Genomic DNA, 11629 nt, shown 5'->3' with positions numbered 1-11629 from the left:
ATCACAGAGAAAAACAATTTGTAAGAGTTTAGAAATACCACCTCTCTTGAAACCACAAGAGATGAACTTACACCTCCTTTGAATCTTCACAAAGGATGACCACCTCCTTCGAATGCTTCACGAAGGATGATTCTCTTCCAGGCACTTCCTCGGACACACCAAGGATGAATAAGTTATTCCTTTGTCACCGCAGTAGCACTTCACAGCTTTGCAGACAAGAGTTTCCTTAACTTCAACAATCTCACAAAGTTCTCAAAGAGTTCAGAGGTTTTTAGCACAAGGGAAGAGTTGTTTTTGAAATAAACAGTGAGCCAATTTATAGACTCAGCCCAATACCCTTCCATTCTTCGAAAACTGGCCATTTAACGTATTTAATCGATTAATATTAGTATTAATCGATTAAAATGAGTACAACGGCTAGTTTTTCAAACCTGAAACCCCCAACGGCTAGTGTTAATCGATTATTCTCAGGAATAATCGATTAACTAATCGATTATTCTCAGGAATAATCGATTAACTAATCGATTATTATAAGCTTTAATCGATTATTACAGGGGCAGTTGGGTTTTCAGTGCCAGCCTCGTTTTAATCGATTAAAACTTGGTTTAATCGATTAAAACAGCTTGTGGATGATTCTCAACAGTAAATAAATCAAATATAAATTACAAGAATCAACCCTAATACACATTTGAGCACTATTACATCAACTTTGATTATTATAAAAGCTTTATAAAATACAGAGATCTTCAATTTGTCTTTATGGATCTTGACTTGTGCAAATTTGTTCATCATCAAAACTTCATCTTTTATTTTTGCTAACATTCTCCCCCTTTTTGATGATGATCAAAAAATTCTCCTGAGTTTAAAGCTTTTTAATAATCTGAAACAACCACAACTCATGAAAGGAGAGATTAATAGAAAAATAAAGAGTTTAAACTATCTTCTCCCCCTTTTTTTGATCATAAGAAAAAAATATGTGCTCCCCCTTAATAAAAAGAAAGTATGCATAGAAGAAATATGCAAGATAAGAAATTTGGTATTGAAATGGCCAAAATTAATGGTGGCGTGCCATTAAAAGAGGATTGGGAATATGCGAGGTTTATTCTACCATTTTTAAAGATGTTTTATGACTCTACCCTATGCATTTCTAGTTCTTCTTATGCCACCAGTCATATTTATATGAAGGGGGTGTTTGGAATTGGTAAAAGGATTCGACAATATTATGAGAGTAGTGATGTGAGCATAAAATTAATGACAATGAGGATGAAGGGAAAGTATGAAAAATATTGGGGAAATCCTAATGGAATTAATATCTTATTATTGATTGTTGTTGTGCTTGACCCTAGGAGTAAGTTGAATTTTGTTAATTACTTCATTGACTACCTATTTAAATCTAGCATGGCTAGTGAATTGAAATCAAAATTATTGTCATCCTTAAAAGCACTTTATGAACAATATCAAGGTATTGAGGAGGGTTCTTAAAGTAGCCAACAAGAATCTCAACTAGATGATGATGATGATTATCCTCATGGCATGAGTTTTTACCTAAGAGCTACAGGACATAGATTTGATTATATATAAGAGCTTGATAAATATTTGAGAGAAGATCCTGAACCTTATATAAAGCCAGTTGAGTTTGATATTTTACATTGGTGAAAAGTCAACTCAACTAGATTTCATATCCTTGCGAACATGGCTCGAGAGGTGTTAGTCATTCTTATCTCTACCATAGCATCAGAGTGTGCATTCAGTACAGGAGGAAGAGTGATTAGTCCTTATCGTAGTTGCCTAATGCCTAAAATGGGGGAAGTGCTTATTTGCACACAAGATTGGTTAAAAGGAACACCTTTTTCTATACTTTTTGTTGAGGATCCTGAAGAACTTGATAAATTTGAGCAAGGTGAGATTACATTACAAATTTTATATTTTTTAATTTATATTTTAAGTGTTCAAAATTTATGAAATATTTTATTTTATTTTTGTAGGATAACCTCTTAAGATGAAGTTGGACCTTCAAGTGCTCCTATTAATTTGGATGATTGAAGCTTTGCCACAATTTGTTAGTTATCTAAAGTACATGTGCATAAAATTATAACCTTAATGCTTTGTTTTTCATGTTGTTTTGTCTTAGAGATGGTACACAAATGCTTATTTAAAATTACTACTTTTAATGTTAATTTCAATGTTGTGATACAGGATGATTCATACATTGAGAGCTACATAAGCACCATCGGAGTTGATTTTGTAAGTACAGTATAACACCTTGTTAACTTGAACTCATTTCAAACTATTGCTCAATTAATCATTACATTTTACATTGATCTAAATACATTTTATTTGTTTAACAACTACACTTATATATGCAAGTACCTTTTTTTTAACATTTTTTAGGTTCTGATCTCAATGAGTTACTTTACTCATGACATTTGTAAATTTACCATGCATAGATTGTATTCCTACTGACTATTGAAATCATATCCTCAATCTCCTTTAATTTTAAAAAAGTAAATATGTGAAGCATATTTACTGTGTTTGTTGAGTACTCCATTTTGTTATTGAAGTGGTGATTCTTTTGATATAATTCTTGCTCATTTATCATTGTTCTCACAGGTGAAATTGTCGTTCTCTCCAACCGAGCTTAGGTTGCTTGAAGTTTTCTATCACAAGATATACAAGGTATAGTGTTATCTCTATTTTAACCGATCGTGCATTTATTGTTTATTATTTTATATTTTTCTAATAAAAATTAATAAATAATTGGAATTCAATATAATACTAAAGTTACTTTTACTTGTGTTCTTGTAATTAGTTTTGTCCTACCTTTATGCTTGGGTAGGTTTTCCTTCCCAATGAGAATATTGAAAACATTAATGATTAATATTGGACTTTACATGCAGAAGAGTTAGATGAATTTGAAATTACTTAGTTGTTGTTTAGTTTATCATAATAGTATTAAGTTTGTTCAAATTTTATATGTTCATTCTAATTGATAATTAGTAGATTAGTTTTAAATTTCAGCTTTGCATATTAATTTTTATCAATTAGAACTTGTTGAGATAGCTTTTATTACATTTCTCTTAGTTTAGTAAGTTATATAATTCTGCATAGTTAATAATTACTTATTATTAGATAGTGTTAAAACCATATTTTAGAACAAGTGCATTGTTAAAATTAGTACAATTTAATTTAAAATTAGTATAATTATCAGTTAAATTTAGTTTATATTGTAGTTTAGTACAATTTAGTATAGTTCAGTTGAGTTTAATAAAACAAAAAACAGTTCGTTCAATTTGCTTGAACTGTTTTATAATTTAAACAAATTAGTTTTTAGTTCAATACAGTTTTTAGTAATGCAGTGCAGTTCAGTTTCATTTACGCGCCCTGATAATTCCAAATTATCAATTCTTGAGAAAGATTTTGCATACTAATATATTAGTTATTTAGAGTTAGATTCCTATAAATGTAGTTTTAAAAGTGAAATAAACATTTTAAGAAGAAAATAATTATGTACTTAATATTTTTAATTACGTTAATTATTGCTCTAATAATTAATGCCTTGTAAAATAACATGACTAAAAAATATAATCAAAAGAGTGAAAATGAAGTTATGAAAAACAGATTTTAAAAAAGTATAAATTTCAGACATATTTGTTAATATCAACATAATTAATTCATCTCTACAATTAGGTCTTATACTTAATCGGTCAACAGGTGTAAAAGTTTATCAGTGATTTAATAAAACAATACATTATTATTTAATTAAATTTCATTTACGATTTCACTAGTTAATCGACTGGTTTAATAAAAAGGTGTTATAATTAAACACAACATAGTACATAAAATTTAAAATAAATACGAGTTTAATTATATATACTCGTGATATTGGCCTTTCTAAGTAAAAATTAGTAGAGTGATAAGTTTGATTTGTTAGTAAAAAAAAGTAAAATTTGTATAAAATAAAAATATAGGTAGAATCGAAAATGATCGATTATTTTGATGGAAGAACAGCCATAGGATTGATTAAAGCGAAAAAAGAGAAAAAGAAAAGCAATAGTAGTTAGTAGTAGTAATAACATTGATCTCGCGATATAATGTCGGCGCGGGCGAGACGACGGTGCCAAACGAAATCAGCAAAGGGTACGGCCTCTTTTGGAAAGCCCACAATCAAGGGTCGCCACGTATCGCAGCCGAACATCTGGACGGAGCACACGTCTGTGGGCCCCACGCATCTGCCTCGGCATTTATTGGCTCGTTTAATGAGGCGCACCCAATAAAATAAACCCTCACACCTCATAACCATAACCCCCCTTCCCCGTCTCTTCTTAATCTTAACCACGGTCCGGTTACAACCTTGTACGGCTCGTGCTCCTCTCCGCGACCCGAACCGGAGGCACGCAAATCTGTCCACAACAACACCAACAACCGTGAAAATCTTCATTGCTTCTCTCTCTCTCTCTCTCACTTTTGCTTGTGTGTTGTCACGCGTTTTATTCTCTCTCTCTCTCTCTCTCTCTCTCTCTCTCTCTCTCTCTCTCCTTCCTGATCATTCTCCACTCGCGCTCCGTTTCTCGCCGGCGATTGTCTCAAATCAATCGCCGCCGACTTCGCCTCGCCGTTCAATTCAAACTCTTGCTGGCGCGTGCGGTCATCTCCTGAACCCGAGGATCTCACAGTTGAGGTTCTGCGGGGTAATGTGCCTCGGAATTCGAGGCTCTGCCGTTGCTGCTCGGTGGGCTCCGAATTCGGAACGCTGCGGCGGGTTTGGATCTGGAATTGGTTTGGGAAGGGGAAATTGAATTGACGGGTTAGGGTTTGGCGAGGGGTGCATTTATGAAGGAGGTGCTGTTGGGTGGGGGAGATAAGATTGAGAGGAAGAAAGCGAGGGTGGTTTGGGAAGGGTTGATGATGATGGGTCTCAAAGGGGAGAGTAACAGCAAGCTGAGGAATTCGATGGTGGTGTCATCGTCGTCGTCGAGGTCGTCGAGGATGAAGCTGTGGATGATACGTGCGACCACATCGGTGTTGCTATGGACCTGCGTCGTTCAGTTAACGGCGTTGGGTGACGTGTGGGGGCCTAGAGTCTTGAAAGGGTGGCCTTCGTGTTTCACTTACGAATCTGCGCTCACTGAGTTGCCGTCTTCTACCCCTGTAGTGCTCCCACCCAAGAGTCAGTAGTAATTGATAATTTCTTCTTTAGTCGTTTTCATCTCTTTGTTCCTGCGTTTTACGTGATATTGGGTTTATTTGTTTCCTTTTTTATCTTATTGTTGTTGTTGGCAGGGGTGTATAAGAACAATGGTTACTTGATGGTGTCGTGCAATGGAGGACTGAACCAAATGAGAGCAGCGGTGAGTGGTGGTTGGCGCATGCTTTTGCCGTTTTTTTTTTTCTTTTCTGTTTTAGGTTTTCTGATTTGGTGATGCACTTACTTTGTGCAGATATGTGACATGGTGGCTATTGCAAGGTATTTAAACGTGACACTTATAGTGCCGGAATTGGATAAAACGTCCTTTTGGGCTGACCCCAGGTTTGTTTCTCATTCCATTTTGGTGTATATTGTTTCAGCAAACTATCAATGTTGCGAGGGTATAACGTAGTAAGTTTAATTAGTGTTTGATTCTCTCGTCACTTTTTGGTTTTAAGGTCTTTTTTCTTAAACAATTTCACCTTACTCGGCAATCGATTTCTCATCCAATGTTTTATGAAAATTGTTTCTGAAATAAGTGCCTCGAAAATGGAAAATTGAAAACAGTTGGGGCATGTTTTCTCTCCTCAATTCTACACTCATTTTTGTGCTTGTACCGCCCTCCGCTACTTTCTCTACGTGTGTGCTTTTTAAGCAGGTTCTGTTCTCAATTCATGTATTCTTACTTGTGTATCAGTGAGTTCCAAGACATCTTTGATGTGGATCATTTCATTACATCCTTGAGGGATGAGGTTCGGATATTGAAAGAGTTGCCTCCTAGACTGAAGACGAGAGTGGAGAAGGGATTACTTTACACCATGCCACCGATTAGTTGGTCTGATATATCATACTATAAGAACCAGGTTAGTTTGAATAATCCTTGGGCTGACAAGTTTACAACTTTATTCTTTCTAAATTTCGTAGTACTATGCATGTCAATTATGTTATTTCCAGTTTCTGTTTTTCTGATTAAAAAACATATGGCATGATTATTCTTTCAGATTCTGCCTTTGATACAAAAGTACAAAGTCGTCCATTTAAATCGAACTGATGCTCGGCTGGCCAATAACGAACAACCTTTGGAGATTCAGAGGCTGCGATGCAGAGTCAATTTTAGTGCTCTTAGATTTACTTCTCAGATTGAGGACTTAGGCAAAAGGGTGATCAAGCTTCTGANGNAAAAAGGCCCATTTNTGGTGCTTCATCTCAGGTATGAAATGGACATGTTGGCATTTTCAGGCTGTACACAAGGTTGCAACAGTGATGAGGTGGAAGAGTTGACAAGGATGAGGTGAGTGTTCTTCCTAGTTCAGGTGTTCTTAATTTTCAGGGTATTCTCTCAATGTGGCCTTTGAAAGGATGTTTTCATAGGAATCTTTCTTAAATTTCAATGTACTATGCATTGCCAGATATGCTTATCCTTGGTGGAAAGAAAAAATAATTAATTCTGATTTGAAGAGAAAGGATGGTCTGTGTCCTTTAACACCTGAGGAGACTGCTCTTACACTTAGGGCCCTTGACATCGATAGAAACATTCAGATCTACATTGCAGCTGGGGAAATATACGGTGGAAACAGGAGAATGGCAAGTCTTGCGGAGAACTATCCAAGACTGGTAACTAACTTAAGGCTTAAGGATCCTGCAAACTGATGCTTATTGCTGTTCGACCTCCTCTTACCATTTTCTAATCTATTATTTTTGAAACAGGTCAGAAAGGAAACACTGTTGGAACCATCGGACCTTCAGTTCTTCCAAAATCATTCCTCTCAGATGGCAGCATTGGATTACCTTGTCTCACTTGAGAGTGATATTTTTGTTCCTACATATGATGGAAATATGGCCAAAGTAGTTGAGGGACATCGGAGGTATGTTTGGCTAATAAGAATTCTCATATTGATTTACTGTTCTACTCATTATCAAATTCATCAATTGATAATTTGGTCAACCAGTAAACTTGTATTAGTATATTTTGGTAGGAGATTTTCTGTGCACCAAAAATTTCGAATAGTTCTGATTAAACATTTTTTTTATACACTTATGTGGAAATTGGTCATTTTTAACCAAGAATACCAACATAGAAATGTTTATACCATAGTTGTTTAAGTACCACTATGTTAACTCCCAAAATTTTCCCTATTTAATTGTTACGGAACTTAAGTGCTTAAGTTCAAAGTGAGATGACTAGTGCCCTCATTTCCTGCTATAGATATCTTGGATTCAAGAAGACGATTTTGTTGAACAGAAAGCTCCTAGTTGATTTGATAGATCAGTACCATAATGGAGAATTGAACTGGGAGGAATTCTCTTCAGCTGTGAAGGAAGCTCATGCTGATCGCATGGGCAGTGCAACTAAAAGATGGGTAATCCCTGACAGGCCCAAAGAAGAGGACTATTTCTACGCCAATCCAGAGGAATGTTTAGAACTATCAGATGGTATGTTGAGCAGTACGTGAGTGATGTGTTTGGAAATAAGAGAATTTACTTGTTCCCTCTCGTGGGTTTTCTACCACAGATATTAAGATAGGTCTCCATGAAGTTTAGCAAAGATGATGACAGTTTTTTTGTACCGAAGAGGCAGTCCCGGTGACTGTTTGAAGGGGGAGGGGATAGGCTTATCATGAAAGCTCGAGAAGGTAAGCAAGGTAGCCGAGGGATACTTTATATATATAAGTTGCAAATAATCCATCACATTCATGTATAGAAGCCACACCCTGCAATTACAGGGTGAGAGCAGATCAAACTGCATTGTACACGGAGGGATTCATATACAAATTTGGATTCAGGAACTGCAGTTCGTGGAAGCTTTTATTCCTTGGTACCAAAATTTTTCCTTCTCTTCTAGATATAAATATAGTACAATTACAAATATTTTTTCCTTTACCACCCTTCTTTTTATTTAACACGATCACTGTCAGTTTTCGAATTAATCTCGCTGTATAATTTGTTTGTTCATGATTATTCTGTCCTAATTTCTTAGCTTTTGGTCATTATTAACAAGGGAGAGTGGTAGGTTGGACATTTCTTTCGTGTGATTCATATTTATTTATATTTGACAGAGTTGTTATCTTACCAATCGCAATCATGTATCCATAATTCATATCTATAATTCATGATATGATAATATGATGATATTATTTCAACTTAATTGGTATAATAATGGTATCTTATCAACGTCAACCACCTAATAGAGCTGAACCAATAAGCCCATTTGAACAGTGATCTATTGTCCTCCTTCAACCCCGTCTTTTTAACATATGGTTTTGGATGGAACTTGATTTGTTTTATTGGTTAGAATCCTTATCTTATAATTAGGCAAATTGGAGTTGTTATAAGTTGAGTCTTTGTTCTCGAGTAAGACAGATGACAAACACAAGCAATCAGTGCTTATTAAAAGTGGTCCACTTTGTTCTTTTCTTTAGTCCATGACGAAGTAGGAAATGCGAAATGATATATGATTAGAGTTTCTAGTCGTTGACGAAGAATATTCATCCTTTATCCCCTTTCTTCTATTACTAAAGTAAGTTGTATTTAACTTGTTGATAAAGTTGTATTTTTTTTATTATTAAAATTTATTAAAAACTATACTAGTAGGAGGATTAAAAACTTTTTTGAACTTAATTTAACCACAAATTTTTATATTTGATAAAAAGAATTCCTTTGATAAATCATTTAAACGGAGGTTATAGATTGGGATTGGGATAGAAAGGATTGAAAAAGAATAATAGTTTGATTTCAACATTAAAAAATTACAACGAAATATTTTTCATTAAAGTTGGATACACATAGTATAAAATATTGTTTGTTGTAAAAAAAAATTAACATCTTATTTTATACTTTTAAAAAATAAAATTACTTGTATTTTTTTATGCGTTATGAATTCTAATGAATTCGAGTATTCTTATAATTGAAATTTACTGCAATATTAGCTCTTGTACCAGTTAAAATATTGAAATTTTCTAAAATTATTTATATTCATTATTTATTATGAATTATAACACATAATGCAGGTTTTGTTCATTATCTTAGGCTATCTTATCAATAATCAATTTTTGATGTCTATTGTTTTGTATGTTTTCATTACTTCAATCACGCTAAATAAAAATAGCATGCCATCATTCAATGTAGAGTCTCTTTCATTTATCTCAGCAAAATTGAACCACCAATCAAACAGGATAATATCTAATTAGATGGAAGTGGTAAAAATCTAGTTTAAAATATACCTTGTGTTTCTAATGTCAGATAACTTTAAGTTAATTATGATTAAATGTGTTGAAGGATCAGTCAGTAATCTATTGGGAGAGGAGCAAAGAAATATACAATGAATTTTTTTATATATTTAACAAAGTTAGATAATGTAGCAAACATTACAAGAATAGGTATATTTAACTGAGGTTATTTTTAGCGTTTTTGGGAATTTGGTAAAAAGCTTACCTCACTAACGATAATAAGTTACTGTTAACTTTCTCTGCAATCTTCTTATTTACATATGAAGAGAAAGTTTGAATAGAAAAACCTTCTCTCTTTTTTTTTTTTTTATTAATATTAACTACTTCGTTTTGTCAAACTTTTGTTTCTAATGTTCCATCTTCGACAATCGGTCGGCCGAAACAAACACAACATTAGTGTTTATTGTAAAATATCTTTTTCTAAATAACTTTAAAATGAAATCTTTCTTGTTACTAAGAGTCTCATTGTGATTAGTCACATAGTTTTTATCTCATTGTGAGATAAAAGATAAGCAACAGTGATTTTGTGCAATAGAAAAACCATTAATATATTTTATGTCTTCTGAGTAAAATATTTTTTTTTTTAAATAAAATTGAAGAACAAGAGGCTAATTAATAAAATATAAAAGAAAAAAAAATGTTTTTAGCTATGCTTACTCCACCGGTCTCTCAACAGTGTCCATTCAATATTTCTTTCAAAAAGAAGACGATACAAATTATCCATCAATCATTATTTGTCGAATTCACGGGGTGACTTTATGATAAACAGAATAATAAAAAAGTAATATGTTTTATTAATTTCACATTAAAAGACGAAATGTACGTACCAACTTACAATTAAAAGTGATAATTGTCGTAAATTAAGACACAGCAATGGAAACAATGAATTATGGTTGTTAACTGAGTAAAGTGATACTATAAATGTTGTGTTTGGAAAAGAGAGAAAGTGAGAAAATGAAGTAAGGATGTTATATAAATAGGAAGGGTTAGTTGGGTGAGGAAGTGTTAATGGTATGTTTTAACAATGAAAGTGTGATTAGAAGCATTTTGTGTGAAGACGTGGACACTATGGAAAGTGCAATTGTATGTTGCATCTTTTTGAGTAGTAGTGGACCACTACATCAAGGAATCTTCTACACTTAACATTCCTGAATTTTCCAAATGCCAAAGTGCCATGCACGACACTATTAGACCTATATTTATTACCACCGAATAAGTAGATTCACTAAGACCTAACTCTCTCTCTTCTCTCCTTTTAATTTCTCCTCGTTCCATTATTTTGAAATCGTGAAGTGAAGTTTGGAGAGAGAAAGCAACTAGTCTCCACACAGTCCAACCAAAAGGAGGGAATTTACGGTGTAAGAATCAAGAACATGGTTGGAAATTGAAACTATATTATGAAGAAGATCCCGAGAGAATCCTCATCAAAATTTCCTACAAAGTTTTTGTTTGCATGATCCAAGAACCACATAGGAAAAAGTGACCAGTTGGATTATCTTGAACAATGTTATTTGACTTGTCATTGGATGAATCTGTTGGTAATTGCTTTTGCACAAAGTCAGGATCGCCAACACACTGTTTCTCTTGACCAGTGTCATTATGAGGTTTATTAATTAACCTCATTTGGGTTGTTGCCACGTGTCCAAAACTTTAGGTTTAAGCCATTGATTCTTGCTTAGAATTTGTCCTAATTAATGACCATGTCAAGTGACAAATCCTTGCTTGGATCAAAACTTAGAAAGTTATTTAATTTAACTTTTAAGTCATGACTTCCTGACGTTTTAACTATAAGGACTATCAACTACTGGTGAATGAGATCTTCGTCTCTTTTTTTTTTTTAATTTATATAAAAAAAATATAATAGATTTCCATTTGTTTAATCATGTTAACAAAGTTAATTCACTAATACCTTTTAATTTCAAATTTTACAAAACTTAAAAAAAAAAATGGTATTTTGAACGTTACATACCAAATATTTTGTTTAAACCTCATCCCATTAACTTTTTGGAAAATCATATCATAAAAATAACTTGATTATCAAACTATACGAAAGTGAAAATGAATTAAACAAGATCACATGAACATATTTAGTTCAAAACTGAAAAAGATCAAAGAAAAAATAATCTTTAATAAGAAAATAATTATCTCTGAAATAAGAAATATCAAACTATGATTTAATTCAATTATTTTTTATTTATAGTTTTCAAAAAAATTTAAA

At 33.2% G+C, this 11629-nt stretch overlaps 1 protein-coding gene across 1 annotated transcript; it reads left to right on the top strand.

The window, feature by feature from the left end:
* Window positions 1–4517: 4517 nt before the first annotated feature.
* LOC106756435 (uncharacterized protein At1g04910) lies at window positions 4518–8325 on the top strand (the record flags this gene model as incomplete). Its single annotated transcript, XM_022778892.1, is given in 9 exon segments — window positions 4518–5167; window positions 5281–5348; window positions 5439–5527; window positions 5883–6048; window positions 6187–6476; window positions 6595–6799; window positions 6893–7050; window positions 7392–7618; window positions 7698–8325. Coding segments are annotated over 9 exon segments (1569 nt in total). The 3' UTR covers window positions 7727–8325.
* Window positions 8326–11629: the final 3304 nt, after the last annotated feature.

The sequence above is a fragment of the Vigna radiata genome, chromosome 2 (genome assembly GCF_000741045.1).
Source record: "Vigna radiata var. radiata cultivar VC1973A chromosome 2, Vradiata_ver6, whole genome shotgun sequence".
NCBI classification, from domain to species: domain Eukaryota; kingdom Viridiplantae; phylum Streptophyta; class Magnoliopsida; order Fabales; family Fabaceae; genus Vigna; species Vigna radiata.
The sequence above is the reverse complement of the archived record's forward strand: the minus strand, read 5'-3'. Positions and strand labels throughout refer to the sequence as shown.